This window comes from Pogonomyrmex barbatus, unplaced genomic scaffold (genome assembly GCF_055798465.1).
Source record: "Pogonomyrmex barbatus isolate J1 unplaced genomic scaffold, ASM5579846v1 scaffold1, whole genome shotgun sequence".
Taxonomy (NCBI): Eukaryota; Metazoa; Arthropoda; class Insecta; order Hymenoptera; family Formicidae; genus Pogonomyrmex; species Pogonomyrmex barbatus.
In genome coordinates, this window is record NW_028297098.1 from 25,255,463 (window position 1) to 25,280,594 (window position 25,132).

A 25,132-nucleotide genomic window follows, 5' to 3' on the forward strand; every position below is an offset into this window, starting at 1 on the left:
CCGTTACTCACATTTGACAATGCAAGGTGTCATCTAGGTAAATATTATTATACAATTTATGCATTACATGAGTGTAAAAAAAAGTAAAAATTTATTATGTATTATATTATATTTCTTGTTGCAGATACAAAGAAAAGAGTTTTAAATGTTGCATGCAACATGAAAGATTGTAAACACGTCGATTTCAAATATATAAATAAAATGGAGCGGATAAGTTCTGTTAACCGTTTCCGGTTATGGCGGAAACATATTGTAAATCATAAGCACAGATTAAATATGCACTTGACACATGATATAGACTTCTTCGAAGTCAAATCATCAAATAACGAAAAATGTATAAAAAAGATTCTTAACTTACCGATAATAGCATGTTGCAATAGTAAATTCGATAATAGGATTGAATATTCATTTGATAATTTGCATTTGCATTGCATTCCCTTGCATAACTTACCTTCATTGTACTGTAAATCAGAATTTTTCAATCTAATGGATATAAATCAGCTGCATACATCATTATTAGGATTTACAAATTGATTTATGTTTAATTAAGAAATAAGCTTTATAGCTTTATTGTTTATTACTACTGTATTTTAAGTTTGTTAATAATAACAACGCAATTGCGATATAAGAAATTGTTCCTAATTTAGTTTAGATAAAGTCAAAAATATTCAATCAACATGATTATTAAAGTTTTTATTAGCATATACGATTTATCTTAAGGATAATGTATAATACTTGAGTTATATTTTTAAATAGGTGCAACTTATATACAGAACTTATGCTATACTCTATTACCAAATATAAACACTTATTAATAATTTATTAATTATTAATGATTTTGAAAGCAATTATAGAATTTGAAAAAATAATTTTCAGGAACTCATAGATATATGATTTTGTTAAATTTCAAAGTCTTTCTACAAATCTTTCTTTCTTTTTTTGATGTGCAGTCTTCTTTGCTATTGTTATATTATTAGATTTTATGATAAATTTAAATAGATGCAGTCATCAAATTTTATTATTTATAAAAAAATTATTGACTTAGAGTGTTAAATTATAAGTCAGATACTTTTATTGTATGCTCCTCGCGTATACTGGCTCGCCTTTCTCGCGGAATATAAATTGATAATTATAAATTATTAATTCACTTTTATTAAAAATACATTATTTTGTATTGAAATCTTTGAAAGTTTATTTTTAATTTAAATCCTAATTTAATTACAAGTATTGTTAATATATTTTTTTTATTTACGTTATTTATTGAATTTATTATTACTCATATTATAATTATTATTTTATTAAATTATTTTGATACAATATCTAGTATTTAGAATTTATATCACAACAATTTATGTAATATTGGCATGCTGATTATGCAAGAAATTTATTATCTCGTTTGAATCTCACGTCATTCATTTTGAATCTTTTACACGAATCGTTCTCACCTGATTCAAGCTGAGAAAAAGATTTCTTTAGATTTAGCAATTCTATTTGTTTGATTTGAATTTATTTAATTTAAACAACGTAATTTTATATTAAAATTGAGTTTGTTGAATTAAGAGTTTTGTTGTTTTGTTAGAATATATTTTGTTTAATAGAAAGAACGTCATTATTTAAAGGAAATAAAATTTATTTTTGAACTAAATAATACTTTGTTTGGCTAGATTAAATATTGTTTTAATGAAAGAAAGAGATTCTTTAATATTGTTAAAGCATAAATAAAGAGCGTAATTGTTTTCCATATAATTTATTAAATAAATATTTTATTTAAAAAAAAAAAACCTGCTTATTATTTGAAAAATCGAACAATCGAATTAATAGAATTAGTAGAAATAATAATTGATTTGTTTGTATTATTTCGAAAGATAAATTTCCTTGAATCTAACAAAATTTATTAAATCTAAAGAAATCATTCTTTCTGTGGTGATATTTAAATAAACAGTTTCGATCATACGCGAATAATACGAACGAATCATATGGGCCTTAGATTTTTTTTTCTCATTGAATATATTTTTCTTTGAATATATATTAATTATGTAGATCACAATATTTTTATTTTTCTATTTTTATTATTGCAATACTTTTATTAGTCCATTTTCTTAAATTCTTTTTATCATATGTATTTGATTTTGATTTGCAATTGATTTTCTTTTCTTTAAATCGAAGATTAATCACGCGTAGTGTAAAAAAAACGCGGTATTATTAGTATATAGAAGTTATATTACTTCAAAAGTTTTATATAAATTTTATAAGATTTTATCATAAATTTTAATATTTTATTAACATTAAATAGCCCTCGCGACCATCGTGCGCGCGTCGAACAAAGAATCTGTCGACATAATTAGCCGGTAATTGAAGGAGTATACCTCTTTTCTTATTTCTGGCTATATGTGGCCAAAAGTTTTGGCTATGTGGCCAAATCGACGATGGAGCAATGTGGCCAGGAGCAACGAAAGGTAGATCCAATCTGGCCTGAAGACTCACAAAAGGTTAATCAATATATATATATATATATATATATATATATATATACATATATTAATTAACCAAAAATAAGTAAATAATTAATAAGATTTTTATACGTGCGTTTGCACGTAATTGGGGGATTGATAAAGTGCTCTCTATGTCTGCACTATAGATAGTACTGTACTATCTATAGATAATACTACAGTATTATAGTACAGTTAGTAGACAGTACTACTGAAGTACTATGAAAATTCGGGTGGGAAAGAATTAAAACAATAAGGAAATGTTATAATTTAAAAATTAATAATTCTATTAATTTTATTTAAATAAATTCATCATAGAGTTATATTTACAATTACATTTTTTCATATAATTATTTCATATAGTTACATTTAAATGTAATTATAAAAAATTAATAAACGATAATTAAAAATAATACGGATAGGTAGGAATACTAAAAAATTCCTGTTAATAAAAACATGTTAAATTAGGAATTAAAGATAAAGCTACATTTCAAATGTTAATTATTAAATTTTAGTTGAGAACAGAATACGGGTAGGTAGGGATATAAGTCTATATAAAATCTTCAAACGAGTAGGTAGGAATATTAAAAAATTCGAGTAGGTAAGATAATAATTTAAGAATATATGTTTCAGTCGGGTAGGGATGCTAAAAGATTCGGGTAGGTAGGATAATAGTTTAAGAATTTGTTTAATTTAATAATTTAAAAACTTGTAAATTTGTTCAAAAGATTAATTGTAAAAAGAACAAAATATAATAAATAACATTTGGTTGGTACTTTAAACGCCTAATATCTTTTTTTTAATTTAAATTCATGACATATAGACACATACACACACACACACGCACGCACGCACGCACGCACGCACACACACACACACACACACACACACACAAATCTATTTATTATATTTTGTTCTTTAAATATATTCTTGAGTTAAAAATATAAAATGTAAAAGCGCTGTACTTATTTTGTACATAATTATATATTTTTTATTTTTCTTATATTTTATTATTATATAAACTGATTTTCAATATAGTATATATGATATTATATAAAATATCATATAATATATAGTACGATAGATTTAAATATAAAATAACAATAAATTATAAAAATAATTGTACAACATATAATTATGAAGGATTTTTTATAATAATAAGAAAATATTTATCATACATTGTTTTTATTGCATATGTATATGCATGTATATATGAATATGAACATGTTGATAAATGTATATTAATATTAATGTTCACCAATACTTCTACAATAAATAAAAAACGTGCGCGAACGTAAATAGATGCATAATTAATAAGCATATTCTTGATCCACGAATTGTGGAAGGAGCACGGAACACACATCAGACTGTGATACTTTATCGGCAGGTGTCAAAAAATGGGAGTGACTACTTAATTCCAAGATGCTAAAATAAAACTTGGGGGCTCTAGTGTACGGAGGTAGCGTGCGAAGGATGAAAAAGGCCGGAAAGGACGTTCTCAGGCTCCTCTTTGTTAGTGACGAGCGCCGCGGCGGTATTCGTGTTCGTTCGAGTATGCACGCGTAGCGTGGCCGAGGAGTTTCTTTGTGCGTTTCGTGTGCGATTTTAGGACCAGCTCGTCGTCGAAGATCGCACGACGATGACAGACGGCACCGGGAACGAGGACTCCGCCGCATTCAATTCCATATCCGGTGAGTGATCGTAATTCCTCCTTGATTGAGCCATCTCGCGCGATACCGGCCTTTTGAGGTTAAAATTGGTTAGAATTGTCACGGAACAAGGCGTTTCAGATAAACGCGCGCGTCTCCCGAGAGGGTTTTGGCCATCAGATAATGTCAGTTAATTAATTCAATTTATCTTTCACTGCAGCAGTAATTTCAGGGTGATTTTCATTCGCGCTGAATTCACATAAATCTGCGACGATGATCGCTCGTTGGAGCGAACGTTTTGAGTTACATGGTTATGCTATACCCGATGTATTCTTTGTTCGTCGCGATTTCATTTACGCGTAATCACCGCATTATTTCGTGACAGTACCTCATATCTTTTCTCTTTGAGATGTATTTTGAGACTAACACATTACAGATCCAAGCAAGACAAATACGTACAGCGGTACAGCGGGTGCAGTAGTTTTGTATTCAACCGCACAGGCATGGCGAGCCCAATTCCACCGAAGCCTCACATGCTCCAGCGTTTCAGAATCGTCGGACGAAGAAGAAGATCTGTCTCAATATCAATTCGAGGATGATCTTGAATATCTTAGATCATTAGATCCAAGAGATTGGAAGGATCAGGACCATTATGCTGTACTAGGCTTGAAAGATCTCAGGCACCGAGCAACCGAAGATCTCATTAAAAGAGCCTGTACGTAAAATATGCTTTGTAAATAAATATAGAGTATAACATCTCTGGGTTGATAGTAATTAGGTTAGATATGTTTGCCTGAATTGCAGACAAGCTGAAGATATTAAAACATCATCCTGATAAGCGCAAGGCAATGGGCGAGGAAATCCGACCAGACGATGACTATTTTACATGTATAACTCGCGCCTGGGAAACCCTTGGGAATCAAGCAAAAAGACGAAGTTACGATAGCGTGGATCCTTGCTTCAATGATAATTTGCCGGACGAGAAGGATTGTCGGAACAATTTCTACGAGGTGTTGGGTAAAGCTTTCAAAGAGAATTCACGGTGGTCCGTGAAGAAACCCGTACCGCGACTGGGTGGACCACTGATGCCACGAGAGAAGGTAGAACAATTCTATTCATTCTGGTATGACTTCGACTCCTGGCGCGAGTATTCGTACCTCGACGAGGAAGACAAGGAGAGTGGTCAAGAGTAAGTACGACGAATCACATCAGGGTTTTCTTCGAGGAAAATTGCAGCATAGCGTTTTACGACGAAATTAATTGCAGCCGGGACATGCGCAAGTGGATCGAGAAGAAGAACAAAGCGACGAGAGCGAAACGGAAAAAAGAGGAGATGGCGCGAATACGTACTTTAGTGGATATGGCTTACAATATAGATCCTAGGATAAAGAAATTCCAACAAGAAGATAAGGAAAAGAAGAATGCTGTAAAAAGAGCGAAGCAAGAAGCGGCAAAAGCCAGACAGCAGGAAGAAGAGAGAATAGCCCGGGATGCGGCAGAGAAGGAAAGATTAGAAAAAGAGAAAAGAGAATCCGAGGAGAGAGCAAAACAAGAAGCGTTGAAGCAGGAGCGTGAGGCTCAAAAGAAAGCGTTGCGCAAAGAGCGGAAGGCACTTAGAGATTTCTGCAAGGCAAACAATTACTTTGCTGAAAGCTCGGAAGAGAGTCTTCGACATATGGAGAGCGTAGAGAAAATCTGTGAACTGTTTAAGCTGATGCAGCTAGAAGAAGCAATGAAACAACTTCAGACCAATGGCAGAATCGCATTTTTGGGCATCGTCGAAGAAGCTGAACGGAGAATCGAGGCAGAACGCCGCGTGAATGTAATCAATAATGATGCGAGAAATATGCCCGATAAACAAACCAAAACTTGCACCGCACCCTGGAGTGAGAACGACTTGCAACTTTTGATAAAAGCGGTCAATCTATTTCCCGCCGGCACCAATCAACGTTGGGAAGTAGTAGCAAATTTCATCAATCAACACAGCAGTTCTACTAGCGGAGCTACGCGAGACGCCAAAGAAGTGTTGGCAAAGGCCAAGAGTTTACAATCAATCGACTTTAGTAAATCGAGTCTGAAAGAACAAGCGAATAAAAAAGCCTTCGACAATTTTATTGCCGAGAAAAAGAGCAAAGAAGCTATCGAGGAAAGAATGCCAGCTGTTACAGAGCGTCTGGACCATCCAATTGCGAACGGCGTCGCCGTTGAACCTAAGGAAACGAAAAAAGAATCGGCACCGTGGACGCCAGGTGAACAAAAACTCCTGGAGCAAGCGCTAAAAACTTATCCCACGACGGTCTCGGATAGATGGGATCAGATCGCAGCGTGTATACCCACTAGGACGAAAAAAGAATGCATGAAGCGATATAAGGTAAGCATTGAGAGAAAAGATATATAACCGATATTGTTATAATCGTATGATACTTTTGAAATTTTATGTAATCTCAAGATAAGCATATATAAAAGAATTTGTCAAGATTTTTTTTAAATAGAAAAGAAACAAACATTTTAGATAATTAAATCAGACACAGTGTTATTTAATGGATAAGGAATCAAACCATGTTTGTTTCTCTTTGTTGCAGGAACTAGTCGAGCTCGTAAAAGCGAAGAAGGCGGCGCAGATGACGAAATAATATTAACTGCACGCTAAGCTTGAAATTTCCTTCTAACTTATTGAACTTTAGTTCAATTTCGCGATTCCAATATGATGATTGTTTCATTCCCTGAAACGGAATTCTTCCCTAGAAAATTATAATCGAAATTTAAGACTGGACGAAAGAACTTTAGCTTATTCATTGAGTGCCAGCTCGCGTGCATACTTGTGCCTTGCTACAGCCTATACGTGCACGAATTAATTGCACGGCATACAGAAAAATTCGACGTGTTTCGTTCAATCGACTCTGCGACACATTTTATTCCTACGCGCTGTACATTCTGAATGTACCTTTGAAGTCATGCTACTATCCAATCACTTCCGTGATGAAGCTTAAAATTTAGGATCTTCTTTCCTTTGGCAATATGAATATGTATTTCATGACCGACTTACACTTCATATTGTAAGTACTGTAAAATAAAAAGGAGTTACTGCCGTCGTAGGAAGAGACAGTGGCCAGAAGAGAAAGCCGGACTTTATAAATAAATGAGGATGTTTTGAAAGCGGCTGTTGGATGGAAACGCTCGTCGACTAAAGTGTTCCCATAATCCTCCACTTTATAAGTACGTATCCTTCATTTATCCTGATTATAATTCCTTCATTTGTCATGAAATCTTTTGAAAATATTATTGAATCCGAAGAAAAGGAATATATTTGTTAAATTTAATTATTTTTCTTATAATTTATAAAAACAATTTTATCTCTGATATATTTGTGAATGATATTTTATGAATCTTTATATAGCTATAAGATTTATAAAATATCACAAAAAATATTATTTTTCAAGGATGATATGATATAATTGGATTTCACGAAGAAATTTTGTTTCAATCACCACGCGCGTGCGCGCACATTTAATTTTATTTCCTATTTTTCTTGCTCCATATTCCAACATTTTAACTCCCTATTTTGAAACATACCGTTTCTTATATAAATTTAAACGAAAGCGACGAAATATAATCGAGATACGTGTTTTTTCGACGAATCCGCAGCGTATGGACCACTAAAGTCTACAACAGGTAAAACAGAATGACGAATGTAATTATTGTGCGCTTTGTTTCATTACTACATACTAAATTTTTTGTTTTTATCAGGAAAGCATTCCTTGTTACATTATCCGGCGTTATTATTATCAATTAATGTATTATTAATCAATAATTATTACTATTAATATTAATTCCCGACTACTAATGCCAATTTTATTTCAAACGAATTCGAGCATTATTCATAACAAAATAGATCGAGAAACTTTAATCACAGTAAAAGATTGGTCCTGCTGAATTCTGCATCCCCTCTGCACATTTTATAAGATTAAGAAAAAATATTTTGGAGTAAATTCTTTTTCGCAAATCTTATATCTAGTTTTCAAATTTATCTCGATTGATTGGAATCACGGTTTTTTTTTTTTACAAATTTGTAATTTTTCTCTTGGTTTTAATTACACTATTCTTGGTCATCTTCCCTGATGATTTTTTAGTATTACAAAATGGAAAATATTGGTCTTTCTATACACGAATATTCATATTTACGATAAATAATCGGTAATCCGATATATATTTCTCGTATCTTCTTTGATTTATTATAACTTATTATTATTTATCGTAAGTGGAACTCTATGTATTTCATTGTTTTTGTTCCATTGTTAAATGATACAAAAAGATGTTAGAACATTGAAAGATCGAGCATTCTATTGTACATAAACGAAACCGCGTTTGTTTCGCAAAATAGCCTCTTCAATTTTAAGTCGCAAGAAAATCAGTTTACTTCTCGCCTAATTATTTTCATAATTTAATCGCCAAATGATCATCTTGTAAGATCCAACAACGATATTTCTCCTGAAAACTATTAAACTCTAATGAAATATACGCATGTGCGTGTCTACATATACATGCGTGTATTTATCGTCGAACGTAGATAATGAGCGAAAAGAACATAGATTGCACGGGGGAGGTTTTAATTGCTATGACAATTTTTATTCAGACATCATAAGATATAAACAGACTTCGGATTTTTTTTAAACATTAGTGGTTCTGGACCGTGTGGCGCTCCCTTTACTTTTTTTTTTATTTTATATCTCTTCCGTCCGCGAGAGACGAGAGGAACAGACGGCGATCTATATCACTTTACAGAGCGTAAAAAATTCTGCTGCTACTTGTGGTCGTGTTTACGGACCCATAGTCTCTGTAATTTACACTTACTGCTTCAGCATCGTCCAACTCTTCTCTAAAAATTTGGCATATATATGTGTATATACATATAGTATACATATAGTATACATATAGTATACATATAGTATATATATATATATATATATATATATATATATATATACTATATACTATATGTACATATGTACTATATGTTTCGTAATAAGGTTCGTGTTATTACTTAAAGTAAAGAAATTAAATGGAAGGAAGGACAATTAATATATAGAGCGTCAAACGTGGGATATGCAATGCAATCGACGATTAAGGAGGGAAAATCGAAGGTGAGGGACGAGAGAAAAAAAAAAATCTTCGATCGTAAATCGCACGATCTACGAGTGGATCGTCGGTGCAAAACGAGAGCACTTTGGCTTACATTGTTAGGACAACGCACCGTAAGAAGCAACATACGGAAGAAACGTAAGGCGAGAAAAACGGCAAATTTGCCATACATGGAAAAATTCACGAAGAGAAGATGTGTGAGAGAGTGGAGTTCGCATTGGTCGTAGACAAGCCGAGAAGGCTGCCGAGGAACGTGGTTCTGAAAGTATTCCAAACTAGTAATCCGTATAACAATAAACCGATTTGTCAATCGCCCGATGTTCGCCCGAGATCGGCGAAGCTCTAAGTTCTGAGGTCTCCTTCGTTAAAGCATTAGATTCTAATTGGTTCTACACGTTCTCTCCGCGTTAACGCTCGTTTTTTTTTCCTCCTCCTTACTACTCGACATATGTATACAAATGGAAAAAAATCGAAGCATTACGCGACAAATCTCCAGAACCACGCCGATTGACGAGTACTTATAAAATTTACGAGAGCTTAAAAATTTGTCAACGTCTATAAGTTAACATTTACGTAATTAGTTTTAATGTCTATTATCATCCTCCGGTTCCCAATCTCACGTTTCTGCGTACCCCAAAAGTCAGTCGAACGACACACAAAACGCGATTTCTACATATTGCGATCGGGTTTAAAAGTCTGAGATTGCATTGTTGCGGCTGTTGCGGTTCTCTGTCGATTGTATTCTTTTACGAATAAACTCTTTGTGCGTGAAAGAGGACCCGCGCTATTTCCGAACGATTTACTCCAGAGATTTCTCACGGAGACGGGTCTTAAATTATCTCGAGCAACTTTTCACTTCTACTGTCTTTCATATTTTACCTCAATTTCATACCATTAATACTTTCGATATATCCAATTATACATTATATGTAAAAGCTGAATAATTTCAAGTTATTTTATAATTTTTATTTTAATTGACTTAATTCCGTGAGTAGATTTTGAGTAGATGTGCTAAACGTCAAATTTTGTTTAGTGTTATTAATTTTTCACAATAGACAGAATATTTTACAACAAAATATTTTCAAATATCAGCCGATTGAAGCGAAATTTTCGGTTTATCTCATTAATTAAAACCCACCGTAAATTTTTCGCAAGCGACACGCGTCCCCGGAGATGAGATTGTTGGGAATCATGAAATGGCTTTTTATAAAGCCCTCCGTATCGTTGAGCATGCACCTGAGTGGATGTAATCGTGGGTTAAGAAAGAGAGAGAAAGAGATTCGTGATTTAGATCCTCGCGTCGTCACGTCCGAGTTTACATTTTTTGTAATAAAAATCATATATTGAATGGCCGCGTTGTTTCCCCAAGGGAGAAAAGATCCGCGTGCGTCCCATTTACTCACCATCCCCGTTATGTCCCCGCCCACCCTTACTCTCGTTTTGTATAGAGATTGCCATCTAGAGATATATAATATATATATATTTTTATATATATATATATATATATATATATATATATATTAATATATAATCTCGAATCTCTCGCAGCGCTAGTTTATTGGCCATTCATCCTCACGTATCTCAGCGGAAATATACGCGCGCAACGGTGCTATGTACACAATTACAAATACGAATAATAATATCTATATATCGTCACAACATATCGTCAGTAGTGTACAACACACTCGACTCGCAACTCTCTCTCTTCGCGCAATAATAATTCGCAATAATAGTCATTTACTTTGTCTAAGTTGATAAAAGTCTTTCTCTGGTCCAAAAGAAGTTATAGATACTTAGGCACTTGTTATCTCATCTAGAATCCATATACGTACGAGTCATGAGTTGTAATCATCGTGCTAGTAACCGGTAATTATCAGAACAAGGGCAACGAGATTAATCAATAATGAGAACAATAAGAGCGATCATCCGCCGACGTGTTATTTTTTTTTTCAACCTCCTTTAACCCTTTACGACTCGAATTTTTTATTATAGCATTTTTTCATTCGACTCCCTCCGTTCGCGCTTATTTGTATAGAAGAGAGATTTTTACTATCCAATAGGAAATTGTGGTAGGTGTTTGGTAAAAAGTTCTCACGTCAGATTACACTTATAAGGTAATAATAAATATTCTATAAAGTGTCGTAAAGAGTTAAAACAGGTAATGAGTCTTGTAAAAGAAGGTATTAGATCGCTATAAAAAATAGACGAATTAAGATAATTGAATAAGAAATTCACTTCTCGAACTCTCGATTAATTATTGCCAATTGTATGCTTCTTATGTAGATCGTTAAATATTATTTCTATAAATTATGAAGCCAACTTAATAAGATTCACAGTGTGAGAAATTTACAATTTCCCACGAGTTTCTTTTATTTTAATTCGTCTACCTTTTACATGTGGTACACGTGGCACTCGCCCTCGGTCAAGACGACTCGAAAACCGAAAAACGGAGATCAACGTTAAACGGGAACAATGGTGAATCTCTAGAGGACTGTTTCTAGAGAAATAAACTCAATTCCGCCGGGAGCTCTCAGGTCCCAGGATGCTCCGTCGATCTTAATCTCGCGATCGTTCGTAAAACGACGTTTCACAAAACAAAGCTCCGCGCCGCGACGACTCCTGGATCGTCTTGACCTATCCACCCATCGCGGCGAAAATACATCTCTTAAAGCCTAATATATTCTTGTACCTAAACGAACAGCAACTTGCCTCGCTCGATCGCGACTTGCGCGCAACCCGCGCCAAGTGATGATCGCGAGCGATTCGCGTGACTGAAAAGGATGCCGGGTGAACATCCGCGCTTGATTAGAAAATATCCACTCGAAACGAAAATGCGCGTTTATTGGGTTTGATCCGAGCGTGTCACGCGGAATGAACATCTCGACGCCGAGCGGTCGCCCTTCGCGTCGCGACTTCGTCCCGCTACTTCCTCCCCCTCTAGACTAAACCGGCATTTTGTGCTCTCGAGTGGCATCTCTCGGTCCTAACTACGTATACGCTATACATATTCAGAACAGTTTGTAAAACGTCCTCGTGCTCCTCGAGCAACAACAACAACGGCGATCGAATCCACGCATGGGTCTGAATCCATCGAGCTCGCGATCGATTCAGATCCCGTCGGTGGTCCTTCAATGGTGATTCCTCGCAGTTACTTCATGTTAACTGGCGACCTCGATCATTTGGCGACTACTCCCGACACGGGGGAGTAGGGAGTTTTCGGGTTACGTCGTGGTGGACGACGTGGTTCGCGCCGTGGCGAGTGGCTTTTCGTCCTGCTAGGACGGCGGTTGTCGCTGTTGCTGTTGTTGCTGCTGCTGCCGATTACTGCTGCGACGACGGTAGCTGGAAGAGTGCAGCTGACGGTAGACCGGCTGACTCGGTGGCTGCTCCTGCAACGGCTGATAGCCAATGCCGGTCGTGGTCTGATGTTGCTGCTGGCTGCTCCACGGGTGCAGCTGTTGCTGCTGTTGCTGCGGCTGCTCCGCGCCCTGCTGCAGCTGGTACGACAACGGTTGGCCGCGTCGCTCTTGCAGGAGCAACTGATGCGCGGCCTGGTCCATCTCCTCTCGCGTCATATCCAACGCTTCCTGCATCTCGCGCGACGTGTACCGCACGAAGTCCGGGTCGCAATACTTGCCCAGACCTTGCTCCACTAGAACCTAAAAAAAAAAAAAAAATAATGCGAGAGACATTTTTAGAAAGATGAAGCTGGATCCATCGTTTGTTTAGTGTTATCCTCGTTCTCCAACTCACCCGACCGACAAGGCTCTCCGCGCTTCCGATGACCTCAAAGTTCGGCTTCCGGTCCGCGGGACTTCCGGGCATACTGTGGGACAGGCGCTCTGCGCCGACGCTTCCGTTACTCTCTGTGGCCCAGGCAACTGACGAACGAGGAGAGCCGTCAGATTGTTAGCTCGAGTCAATCACGCCCTGCCTCTTTATCGCTTTCGATTCGCTCTTGCCGAAAAGGCATTTTTGCATTAGCGAGCATAGCGCACACCAAAACTGATTTAGTGACATACTGTGCCTCCTCTCTCAAGCTTAGCGAGATTACTAATGTGTCAATCGAATTGCAGTTAAGAGTAAAGCGTTAGGTGATGAGACCGTGTTAGGATGTTAGTTCGAAAGCTGACAGAGCGCGTGCTTCGAGCAGCGGTTGACCACCTGAGCAACACTTTGCTTCGTATCCACGTCTCTCTTCGTATGTTCTTTGTATGTTCTCCCTCTCGGGAGATTTCATCGTGCAGGGATTACTCGAATGAAAAATGATTACCTCACATGTCAAATTGTCTGATTTCGTAACTAATGTCAGGTACACTCAATTTTCATTCGAAAACTATTTTAGCTTGGACATCAAGATAAATTTTGATTACTAAATTAATTTTTTAACTAAGACAGAAATATATCTAATAACTTTGTGCCTTGATAAACATTATCTATAAAAATTAAAGGATAAGAATAATCAGTGAAACCAACGTGAATATATTTCAAGGAAATGAATTTAACAAAATCTTGAACATAACGAAACAAAAGAATTGTTGCTCATATTTGAGCGTGCATCAACGTACTTTGTTGATATCAATCCTTTGCGATCGATAACTTTTAACTATTCGACTTTTATTTTTATCTTGCAAAATATTGGCTGATGTGATTCCGTGTATAATTCATTTGCAAAAATTAAAATAATTTGCAAAAATTTGAAATAGACAGGATTTAAGTCGGAGCGCATTTATATTATGATTACAATTTTTCAATTTACAAATGAATCTCGTTCAAATTCAATCGCAACTTGTGTCGATCGCTTTAAAAAAAAAAAAAAAAAAAAAACTTCCAAATATTTTGCAATGTACGATCGCAAAGGATCGATTTACGCTTTAGTCACCTCTGCCGTGGTAGGATGCTCGGTGTGACAAGCAGGAGGCGCAGACACGCCATTGCCGCGAGTCTACGTCGGCGAGGAAGCTGGCCACGGCGATCGCCTGGTTCTGTGCCATTTTAAGGCCATTAGCAACGGTGCACGTACCGGTCGCGGATCCCGCCGGCTGGCCCGCCGTCGTGGCGGCCGCAGCGGCTGCGTCCCGCGACCGGAAGCTCGCCGGAGCCGATTTGCCGCCGGCGGTCGCGGCGTCGCGACGAGCCTTAGCCCGGCGCTTCGACGACCGGCCGCCCAGCACGGTGACATGGGGTTTCCCTGTCGTGCCCCGCACCACGCCACCCTCCGAGTGCGGGTTCCACCTGCCGGAATCGCTCGATCCGCTTCCGGTTGTCGTGTCCTCGTCGTCACAATCATCTACGGCTGCGTGCGAGGACACGGGGACGTTTTATCAATGGGGTGCAAGCCTTGATCGCGCCTATCTTCTCGTAAATCAGACTTATCGTGCTGGCAAACGCGACGAAATTTTGTTTCAAGAAATGTACGATGTATAAAAATAATTTTGCCTTTTTACGTCGCCAACTTTGTTTTAATTTTTCATTATTTATCATAGGTTTTATCTTTTTATAATTTTGTGAATTTACTCATTTTCGCACGATGCTAATCATCACAACAGTTTTAATACGTAATACGGAAAGAATAATTTTGCTGGCAAATCTAAAAATTTGACCAGATGTAGATGTCTGAAAATAGCTTTTAAAATTATTACAATGTACAATGTATTCAAATTGGTTGCTAAAAGATCAAAAATTATTCATGATCCAACAAAATTATTTTCAGGTATTTTCTGACCGAATTTTCAGATCTGCCTGTAAAACTGTTTTCTCTATGTAGTACTAACTACCAATTTTTTTCACGACTTGTTTTGCTCGTAAATATTATGTAATTCAAAAAAATTTTACTTTAGATTGAATAAATCCTAAATGAATGAATTAGAGACTGAGAGCAAAAAGTATCGAGGAAAAGTCTCCTTGTTGATGCCAGCAGAGCGACGGCGGGGGCTGTTTTTGCGTGCGAGTGAACCGACGTTCCCGTACCGTGATTGCTCCAGACTGCGCAATCAACGCAGCAACCCCGCGACGCATAGGTATAATAACAGTTCGTTCCGTTTGACGAGGAAGCGGGGCTTGAGCTCGTCGCGGTGGTCGAGGTGTTCGCGCTCGTGGTGCACGACGCGGTGATCGTCGTCGTCGCGACACTCGACCCGCTCGTCGTGCCGGCCGCCGCGGATGCTGCTGCGGTTGCTGCGGTGGCTGCCGTCGCTGCCGTTGCTGCCGCCGCTGTAGCGGCGGGGACGTGCACGGCGGTGCCGGTGCTCGGGGTGCCGGTGGACGAGGACGGTGGATTCCGTCGCGGCGGAGGCGTGGGTGGCGTCAACTGCCGCTCGATTCCGTCCTGAAGACTGCACGAGCGTGCACACGCACACACGCGGGGTAGGACGGCGGGGAGAAGAAAAGAAAAGCGTAACGGCCGATCTTAGTACATTAGTGCGTATACGCATGGCAGATCCACGCACCCCCTCAAAAGCCTCGAAATATATATATATTTTTTTTTTAAGTATATAATAACAAGGATGCTCTGAATAAAAGTCTAAAACGAGGCAGACAGAATTTGTCATCTACAAGAGCACAAGCATTCAAGAGAGAGAAAGAGAGAGAGAGAGAGAGAGAGAGAGAGAGAGAGGGAGAGAAAGGAAGAGATAGATATTACAATAAATTTATTTAACTCAAAATGGTAAGTAATAGTTGTGTCTGTAACAAAATTTCTCCCTCTTATTATTTCAGATCTCTCGTTTATTATTTATTTTACTTTTAATGGATTTAATTCAAGATTAAAGAGAACGTGTTTCGTTCAGTGAAATAATTGAAGATAATTTGAAAAATAATATCTCGGAGGAATTTAATATTCTTTATGAGTTGGCCTAAATTATATTTTTATCGAGGCGTTTGGAGGCGCTCAACAAGCATTATCGTCAACGTGTAACGAATAATCTACGATTATTAGTAGTACAAACAACATGCGATCAGCTGAAACAAGAATGTTACCACACGCGGGACGCAAACGCATCTCTCTCACATCTCGAAATGCGTGTGCGACCCGCGCGTCTAATTTTCCTCGCAGCCTTGCAAATCGATTCCCGTTTAACTGGAACGGTTATATTTTTTTTTTTTTTTACGGGAACATTATTCTCAATTCCCTGTAAAATCATTCAAACTGGTTGAACGGGATTCCGACGGCGTGATTAATGAAAGATACATGCAGCCGCGCAGAGCAAGCAATTGCGAATCAACAGGAAGAAAAAAAATGAAAAGCCAGCTACTGATCGCCCTAACTTGTCTTACCATATTCGCTATTGGGATGGAGATAGTTACCGCTACCCGATCCACTGAAACGTACGATAGTAAACAGAAAAGCGAAAGGGACAATGAGAAATGATACGAGTCGGCGATGATACGAGTCTAAGAGACGAAACATAACTTGTCGCAAGTCGCAAGAAAAACTTAGCTAAAATCGACAAAACGTTCAAAGGCCGCGTTATCTGTAAATCGCGTCGCGATTTTTATCGTTCTGTACTCTATCACGCAACTACAACAATAACAAAAAAAAGAAAAAATTAAATAAAACGTGACGTAACTGCAGCGTGTTTTTCTCGAATTTACTGAATTTACGATCACACGGCCGATTAGAAAGTCAAATCGATGAGCGTTGTGCATGCACTATGACATGATGTACCAAGAGAAAAAAAAAGAGAGGGAGAAAGAGAGAGAGAGAGAGAGAGAGAGAGAGAGAGAGAGAGAGAGAGAACGAGATCATCGTAGAAAATAATAACTATCGATTACACACGGACGAGTAGTAGGACATGGTAATCTAACAAAGGGATATTCGCTGCAATTTGTCGCTCGCTCGCTCGCTCGCTCTGTACGCCTTCTTGTACTTACTCGACCACTTTGTACGTGCTCTGCTGCGCCGGATTGCCGAAAGCAGCGAGCGGCCTTAGGGGTATGTTCTCCTCGACGCCCGTCAGCCGCAAATCGGTTCCCATCTGGTTCATCGCGCCGTCGCTCAGACCTCTGTACGATCATTTTTTTTTTTTTTTTACGAGACGGTATTAATTATAACGTTACTAACGTCCTAATTAATGGAGCTATACGGCATAATTAAACACAGTTTGGTAAAATTGTCGAAGGCACCAGAGAAGGTAGCAACACTTTAGATGTCGTGAGATTTGAAAACTTCTAAGAATAAATATTCTTTTTATTTAATGTCTTTTTTATGATTGGATCACGAAGTTTGCTATATGATTAGAAATTACTTTAATTCTCTCTTGTTTTCTCTTAATACTTTGATTATCACAATATTAAAATTAAATTTTAATATTTATGATAAAATAGACGCGTAAAATTTTAAGATATATATAATTATTTCTTGAAGATTTCAGACATTTTGCAAATAGAAATAATTGGTAAAGATATTAGAAAGTACAAAACAGCGTCATAGAGAAATTAATTTTAACTTTGCTCATGTACTCTATAAATTAATTAAAATAATTAATTATTAAAGTAATTACCCTGCTATATTTGGCACAAGTTGGTTAGCGATTTGTTTAGTGGCATCCGTGATGGCGGTCCTCCGTAACGAGGCATATGGTAGAAAATCTATGGAATTGGTCGGGGAAGCCTGTAAAAAAGTTTTTAATCAGAATTTAATTCATAGGGGAGAATTTCGCGATCGAATCATTACGTGCCTTTGCAGCAGCGGAATTAACTTTCAGCGATTTCGCCCTATGAAAACCGTGGTGCCCTTTTCGCATGCTGGACCACACACTGCCAAAGAGCGAGTGATTTCTCTGAAAATGTCAAATAATTTTATATGCCGTTATGGAAATTATTATTATTTGAAAAGTTTTTCGAATATAAAATACAATGATCTCACCCTGTGCATAGGTTCCGGATTGTCGTCGAGGAGTTCTTCCAAATTACCAGAAATCGCGCGTTTCAATTCGGGGCCAGCTTCGTGTAACGTTCTCAATCCAGCCTTAAAATTTAATTAAGATTTAACATTTAATAATTATTTAACGAGATTTAACAAATTCGATTTTTCACAAATCATTTAACCAACAATATTGCATGAGAGCATGATCCACACTAGAATTCTAAGTACGATTTCTTCTAAACTTTCAATGAAATCACCTGAAGGGTCACAGTGTTGTGACAGTCTCTGTCACCATCCTTCATTTCTTGTTCCTTGCGTTTCTTGAATCGACGGAAATAATCCTGGATGAGGAAGGTCGCATAAAACTTGCCGACCGTCACCTCGTCGTCCACTGGACAGATCGATCCCAAGTGTAAATTTAATTTCGCGAGAGAAAACAAATTTCACGATGGTTTTTCACGATGGAGGAAACGCTTACCTCCGGGCGGTGGTACGACTTGATCCAAAAGCTTCGGGCTGGTCCTCTTCCAGATCTTCTTGATCACCGCCCTGAGCTCGGCGTTCGCGTCGTCGATGTTGCCCTCCGTCTTGATTCTCAGTGACGTTCTCACGACGGCGAACAAAGTCGCGTTGAATAAAACGGTGCCGTCGCTGTTCAGCGGCATGTTCATCGAGACGAGTCTCTGAATTTTTAACCCCGAGATTAGGGAAAAAAAAAAAAGAGCGAAAAAAGAGCGATTCCGCTAATTTAAACTTTACAGTTCGAGTTCTTTTTGTTCGTTCATTAAATTTGAATACGATGTAACAATTTCTCCAGAATCTGACACGAACGAAACGATGTCACTCATTAGATACGACGGGAAAGTAAATTAATTTTATAGATAATAAAAATTAATAGATTATAAAATAAAAATATAAACGTACGCAAGCCATTTATGGGAAAATAATATTATTTCTTGTGTCAAATATAAAATTGATGCGCTGTTATAGATCGACAGATCTGTAATTATATAATTATGTTATTAGTTTTATTTACAAACCTTGCAAGCTACTCTGTGGGGACACAACTTTCCGAAGCCCAACGGCGGCGATATTTTTCTTAGTAACGTTACCACGTCGAGATGCTTAATGCGCCCCTTGGCGTCGGGATCGTACTCGGACCACAGGCGAATAAACTCGTCCAAGTGGTGCGGCCCGAGAATCGACCAATCTCTCGTCAAATAATCGAAGTTGTCCATGATAACGGCGACGAAAAGGTTGATGATCTGTTTTTCGCGAGGTACGCGCAATTAAATTTTCCAAAAATCCAAATAACAAAATTAATGCGAAAGGAAAGTAAAAATAGATAAACTTACGAGAAATGAGCAGAGCACATAGAAAGATATGAAGTAGGGAAATGCAACGTCCGATCCGCAGGTGTCCAACTTGTGAAAATCGTCACTCATGGGATCGCATTTGACGACGTGCGGTTGCGCTGAACAAGCCATCATGATTTCTTGCCACGCCTCACCTACGGTCGCAAACATTTGATCGATCATGATTCTTTTCAGTGATAATATCTTAGCTTATCCTTGACGACTGTTTGTATAACACGTTACTTGCATTTCCATATAATAATATCGTTAAAGGTTATTATTGTAGTACATTTCTGCTAAAACGAAAACTAATCCGAAAAAAACTCGATTAAACTTTCCATCTCTAACATAAATATTTAAGGTTGTCAAATAGAAAGTCAAATAAAATTGGTGGTACCTGTCGCCGATCTGAACAGAATTAACACGGCTTGCGGAAAGGACTGGAAGTTATTGTTGCGATTTATCTCCGTGTTGTCATCTATCGCGATCTTTCCGAAGACCTGAAAAAAAAAAACGCTCCTTCGAATCATTGTCGTTTATGCGCTTTAAATGCGCGTCTTTCCATCGATCCATCGGCGTTGCTTACCTGCATGCCTATCACAGCGTAAATGAAAAAGAGCATTATGATGAGAAGGGCGACGTAGGGCAGAGCCTGGAAGGACTTGATAAACGTCCATAAAAGGGTTCGAATGCCTTCCCCTCTGCTCAGCAGCTTGACCAATCGCATTACGCGAAACAGCCTGAAGAAATTGATGGAAATGATGCTGGATCCAGGCTGCAAGGATGACAAAATGGTTCACGCTGACCGTTTCACTTTCCGCCCCTTGAATGTAATCGCGAATATTGCTCGCTCGGGTGCTCGATCAAAGTCGAGCGCAACGGATACTCACGTTAACTTCCGAATAAACGATATCGATGAAACTTCCGAGCACGATAATAAAGTCAAAAACATTCCACGCATCGCCGAAGTAATTCTGCAAATTAATAACTTCGACTTACGGGCGAACTTCACTTACGGGCGTAATTAACACTTAAACGCTACAAAGGTACACATGGTAGTGAAATGTAGTGAAATTTTAAATGAAAAAAATTCATAATAAACCAAGACATAAAGATAATTTTTGCACCTTAAATCGAAATGCGGCCAACTTGAACACAAACTCAAGGGCGAACACGGCGGTGAAGATCATGTTGAGAACGTCCAGGGCGTCCGTGTATATCTCTGGTTGCCGATAGAACTTCATTGCGAGCGTCACGGTATTGATCATAATTAGGGTAAATATCGTGTACTCGAACGGTTGGGAGGTGACGAACCACCAGACTTTGTACTGTATTCGATGCTTTGGTATATATCGACGCACTGGCTTAGCTTTTAGCGCAAACTCGATGCAATTTCTCTGCACAAGAAGGCTATTGTTAGCTCCATAACATCGCGATTCTTGTGTGACCCCAAGATACCTTTTTAGTTCTGGCCACCTTTGTTCTCAAAGGAAAATATAATTTCCCATTTTTGTTTTTAAGTTTATTATTTTCTATTAAATTTCAGTCATAAAGCTAGTAGGTACTGCATTTTCCTCAAATACTTAAGTTTAAAGCACTCCTGATTCACTCATCCGATTGATGAGAAAACACACGATAAAAATTCTTGCAAAATATATACTTAAATAGAAATATTTTTCAATTAAACAACATTTGCAATTAATAGAATAAAATAGATTTATAAAATATATCGAAAACTGTTTCTTTGTTTTAGAGAGAGAAATTAAATCATTTAATTCGACAATTGTTATAGCTATGAACTTGGCTTATTTCGTTTATGCATAATTTATTTTCAACTTATACGGATATTTATTAATTAATGAAAAGGAGAATTTATTGTATTTTTTACAAGTGATTCTAGGATTCTAGGATTTAGAAGTTGTAAATGTTGCTTTATTGAAATATACTTCCATTTTAATATATCCTGCAAGAATTTTTATTGTATATTTTCTCATTTCTAATGAAATAATCTCAGATAATACTGATGATTGATCAAGAATCTTAATACGTAATGTGTTTTCTAAAGCTTTCTTATTCTAAAATAATCTCAACTTAATTGAAAGATAAAAATATCCTTGGGGTCATGGTCTCGTTATCAATAATACTATTATAATTTAATCGTAATAGCTAAGCTACTAATTCGTGCGACAATTCACCTGATTTTTATCGAGCTCGCAATTTTTGTACTCTTGCTCTCCCTCGTTCTGGAAGGTGACAATAACGAAACCGACGAAGATGTTCACCATGAAGAACGCGATGATGATAATGTAGATGATGTAGTAGGCGGCCACTATCGGCCGAAAGTTATGAATTGGTCCATGATCCTCTTGGTTCGAGTCGATTGACCATTCTAACAGTCTATTAAACAGAAGCAACGTTAATCCGATATCTTGTATAGAGAAACAATATCTATTTATTCCGCTAACATCTCGTTATCTAGCAGAATCGAGCGTTTATTGAAATAATTTACAAAGGATAAAATGCTGGTCGACACAAAGAACAGTAGAAATAAAGATTCGAGAAAGTAACGAGAAAGGAGAAAAATATAAGAAGCAAGTTCCCAAATGAAAATTTTGTTGTACCGACACTGAAATTGCTGTAAAAGCAAAGTTTGCATAAGTAACCTTCTGTGCTGCATTTAATGACCCACTAGAAATCCCATTAGAAATCTCGGAACAATATTCGTTGCTAATGCAATACAAAATGTACTTACGATGGCCAACCTTCGAAAGTCGAGACCGTGAAGAGAGTCAACATTGCCTTAGCAACGTTATCGAAATGAAAACGTTGCTGCTGCCATTCTCTCTGTTTTACAACCGGCCTGTTAATATTACCGTCCTCGAATTCCAAATAAGTACCCCTGGAAAAGAGAGTTTCTTGTACCGTATTCAAGTGATCTGTTCGATTAAGTTACTGAGAATTTTCGTTAGAAAAATTGTCCTTTTATCAAATATATATATTTTTCAATTATATTTTTAAATTGCACATTCTATCGTCAGCAGATTATTATTACATGCAAGGCTACTAAAAATTTTGAATATTCATAATTTGTATCGCACTTCTTAAAATTCAAATTAAGGATGTATTACGTGTTTCTATAATTTTTATATATACAATGAAAAAATTATGAAAAATTTACAGATTATTACAGATTAAATTGCATTTAAAAATAATACAAAGATTTAACAACGGTTTAGAATCTGAAAATTATTTAAATAAATAAGTAGAAGTGTGCTCTAATGTAAATAAGAAATATAATTAAGAAATAATGACAAAAAGCTTATTTTTTTTATATAAATACTTTAAGTATTCAAGATTATTTATGTAATTTTTTGTATTACTTTTAAATGCGATCTAGAAAAATCTAATTTTTTTCAAGATTTTTTTTTATTAAAAATAAAAATAAGTGTAATATATCTAAAGTTAAATTTAATATATAATTGAATTTTCAATATATAATATGAATATTTTCAATATATTTCTTTTATTAATTTATAAACATAATCATAACTTACTGGCACGTCGCATTCGTCATTTTCGATGCATCGGTACAATAGAAAAACTTGCCCTACACAACACAAGAAGTCCATCAGTTTCGATCGCCGTTAACGCGTCCGTAAATACAGAACTAGAATTTACGCAACATATTAAAGCTGCGGACGACACGCTAGCGTTCTTGAAATTCAATTTGACGCCGTTCAAGTTAAAGTACGATTACTTATCTCGCGAATTTGCGTTTACGTACACGCATACGTATGACCGTTCAAACGCGAGATCAGAAATACGAAATATGTAAATGTGTTTTACACGTCGTTACACAAGGCTATCTCTGGGCATGTCGCACGCGCGAATTAAAATCTCAAAGATCGCCAGCATGACAGGTCGCACATCAGCTGTGAATCGGCCATTCTTGCAATAGCATTGTCAGCGGCAGCAACAGCGAGACGTGATCGAGCAAGGTAAGAGGGTGTTAACGTGAGGCAAAAACGTGGTATGGAAAAAAGGTACATTCCTCGTCGGCACGTGCATACATATGTACAACAAGGTACGGAACGATGCGGGGGATTGTTCTCCTCGACGATTTTCGCGACCACGTCCATGTGTATAAATAAGCCGTTTTCGTCGCACTTGGTAATTGGCACACGGACATTGAGTGCATAAGCACGCTGAGGGAGAGGTGTCGGTGAACAGGTCCTTCGCCCTCCCCTCCCCTCCCCCCCTCCCCCTTCGCCATGAAACCTGCGTCGCGACCATGTGGACAGAGGGAGGCGGTGCAATAAATGCGGGGAAACACCCTCTCCAACCTTCCGAATTCTCGCGTTGATCTTAGGACTTGATCTTTCACGCGCGTTTCACTTCCGTAATTTTCGCAGAGATAACGATATGCAAGAACCTCGCGCGCAGCTTTGACAATGTCAAAAATATCTTCGTACTGCGAAGATTATCAAATTTAACTTTCAGGGCTCTCTTATTTAAAACCAATTGAAACTAATTGAAAACTAATTACAATTAATTAAAATTATTTTCTTTTTTTTTTAGATTCGTAAATATGACCGCAGCTTGCGCGAGGGAAGGTAAATAATAATATTAATTCCAGGTAATTTGATTTCGGACAATTCGCGAATTCGTCCCTTCGTAGAGACGACGCGTCGTTTTTTCCGGAGAAAGAGACGCTCGGAATGTACGGCGGAGGTGGTGTATTTCTGGCGGGCGCTATTATTGCACCTCGGCGGTTTAAACAGCCGCCGAATTTCGTAGACTTGCGCGATGTAATAACGCGCCTCGTCACGTAATGCTCTCTTGATGAAAATCGTCGTTGTCTACGTGACCGCTCCATTATCCGTCGACATGGGCGCGCTCGCGTGGGCTCGGACACGACATGGGAAAAAAAGCACGAACAATGGGCCACCGTGACGCGCCAAATTGTACTAATTGCCACCTACGTAACACGAGCTGGTGCGGGCCAAAAATAACGGAACAGATCGGAACAACACAACACAGCCCACCCATTCTCCCGCTGGCAACAGCTGACGATTTAGCGGATCTTGCCTTTCCCCTCCTCTCCCCTTCCTTCTTTTTGTCCATAATTGCTTGCAAGTAAAAAAGCACAGGCGTCGTACGTGGCGCGGCTCGTGCAGAAGCATCGCTATCGTCGTACTCGACATATATATCTTCCTATTCTCTTATCTCGGTTACGTTAGCGTTAATTATTCCTGTACGTCATATCTACTGACTCAGATATCGTGCTTCACGTATCTTTCCTGTTTTTTTTTTGTGCATACGTTTGATAAAAAGCGACGTTTACACGTGAGAGAGAATATTTCCATAAAAACGTTCCTGCGGCTTGTAGAGTGGACGATCATTATAAGGGACATGAAAATATTCATCGAACATTGTCAAACGATATTTATAATGCTCGAGAAAATGCCGACAAATTTAATTAACTTCCATAATGTTACTCACTCTCTCTCTCTCTCTCTCTCTCTCTCTCTCTCTCTCTCTCTCTCTCTCTCTCTCTCTCTCTTCTCTTTAATGATTACTAGAGAAACCTAATGGATCGTTAATTTTACAAGACTATCTGCTCCGATATTAATT

General features: G+C 37.5%; 2 protein-coding genes across 10 annotated transcripts in view; one reads left to right on the plus strand and one right to left on the minus strand.

Moving 5' to 3' along the window:
- Positions 1–3,886: 3,886 nt before the first annotated feature.
- On the plus strand, positions 3,887–8,056 carry LOC105427525 (dnaJ homolog subfamily C member 2). Its single transcript, XM_011639287.3, has 5 exons — positions 3,887–4,180; positions 4,575–4,853; positions 4,943–5,327; positions 5,405–6,509; positions 6,721–8,056. The coding sequence occupies exons 1-5, from the start codon at positions 4,129–4,131 to the stop codon at positions 6,769–6,771; spliced, it is 1,872 nt and encodes a 623-aa protein (XP_011637589.2). The 5' UTR covers positions 3,887–4,128; the 3' UTR covers positions 6,772–8,056.
- Positions 8,057–8,742: 686 nt separating this feature from the next.
- Positions 8,743–25,132, minus strand: part of Ca-alpha1D (Ca[2+]-channel protein alpha[[1]] subunit D) — a 66,919-nt gene continuing 50,529 nt past the window's right edge. For 4 of the 9 annotated variants that reach the window (XM_089078993.1, XM_089078986.1, XM_089078998.1 and 1 more), the window contains 19 exons: positions 23,053–23,105; positions 22,251–22,397; positions 21,694–21,895; positions 20,626–20,895; positions 20,389–20,472; positions 20,085–20,273; positions 19,896–19,998; positions 19,499–19,653; positions 19,184–19,408; positions 18,622–18,826; positions 18,401–18,534; positions 18,144–18,245; positions 17,956–18,057; positions 17,779–17,888; positions 17,150–17,281; positions 15,248–15,612; positions 14,160–14,573; positions 13,031–13,158; positions 8,743–12,936 (listed from right to left, as the gene is read on the minus strand). In XM_089078993.1, coding sequence (XP_088935119.1) covers positions 12,553–12,936; positions 13,031–13,158; positions 14,160–14,573; positions 15,248–15,612; positions 17,150–17,281; positions 17,779–17,888; positions 17,956–18,057; positions 18,144–18,245; positions 18,401–18,534; positions 18,622–18,826; positions 19,184–19,408; positions 19,499–19,653; positions 19,896–19,998; positions 20,085–20,273; positions 20,389–20,472; positions 20,626–20,895; positions 21,694–21,895; positions 22,251–22,397; positions 23,053–23,105 — 3,504 coding nt within the window. In that variant the 3' untranslated portion in view covers positions 8,743–12,552. Of the gene's footprint in view, positions 12,937–13,030; positions 13,159–14,159; positions 14,574–15,247; positions 15,613–16,552; positions 16,597–17,149; positions 17,282–17,778; positions 17,889–17,955; positions 18,058–18,143; positions 18,246–18,400; positions 18,535–18,621; positions 18,827–19,183; positions 19,409–19,498; positions 19,654–19,895; positions 19,999–20,084; positions 20,274–20,388; positions 20,473–20,625; positions 20,896–21,693; positions 21,896–22,250; positions 22,398–23,052; positions 23,106–25,132 lie in introns of those variants that run through there. The other 5 variants (XM_089079008.1, XM_089079003.1, XM_089078987.1 and 2 more) reach the window with 4 other exon arrangements.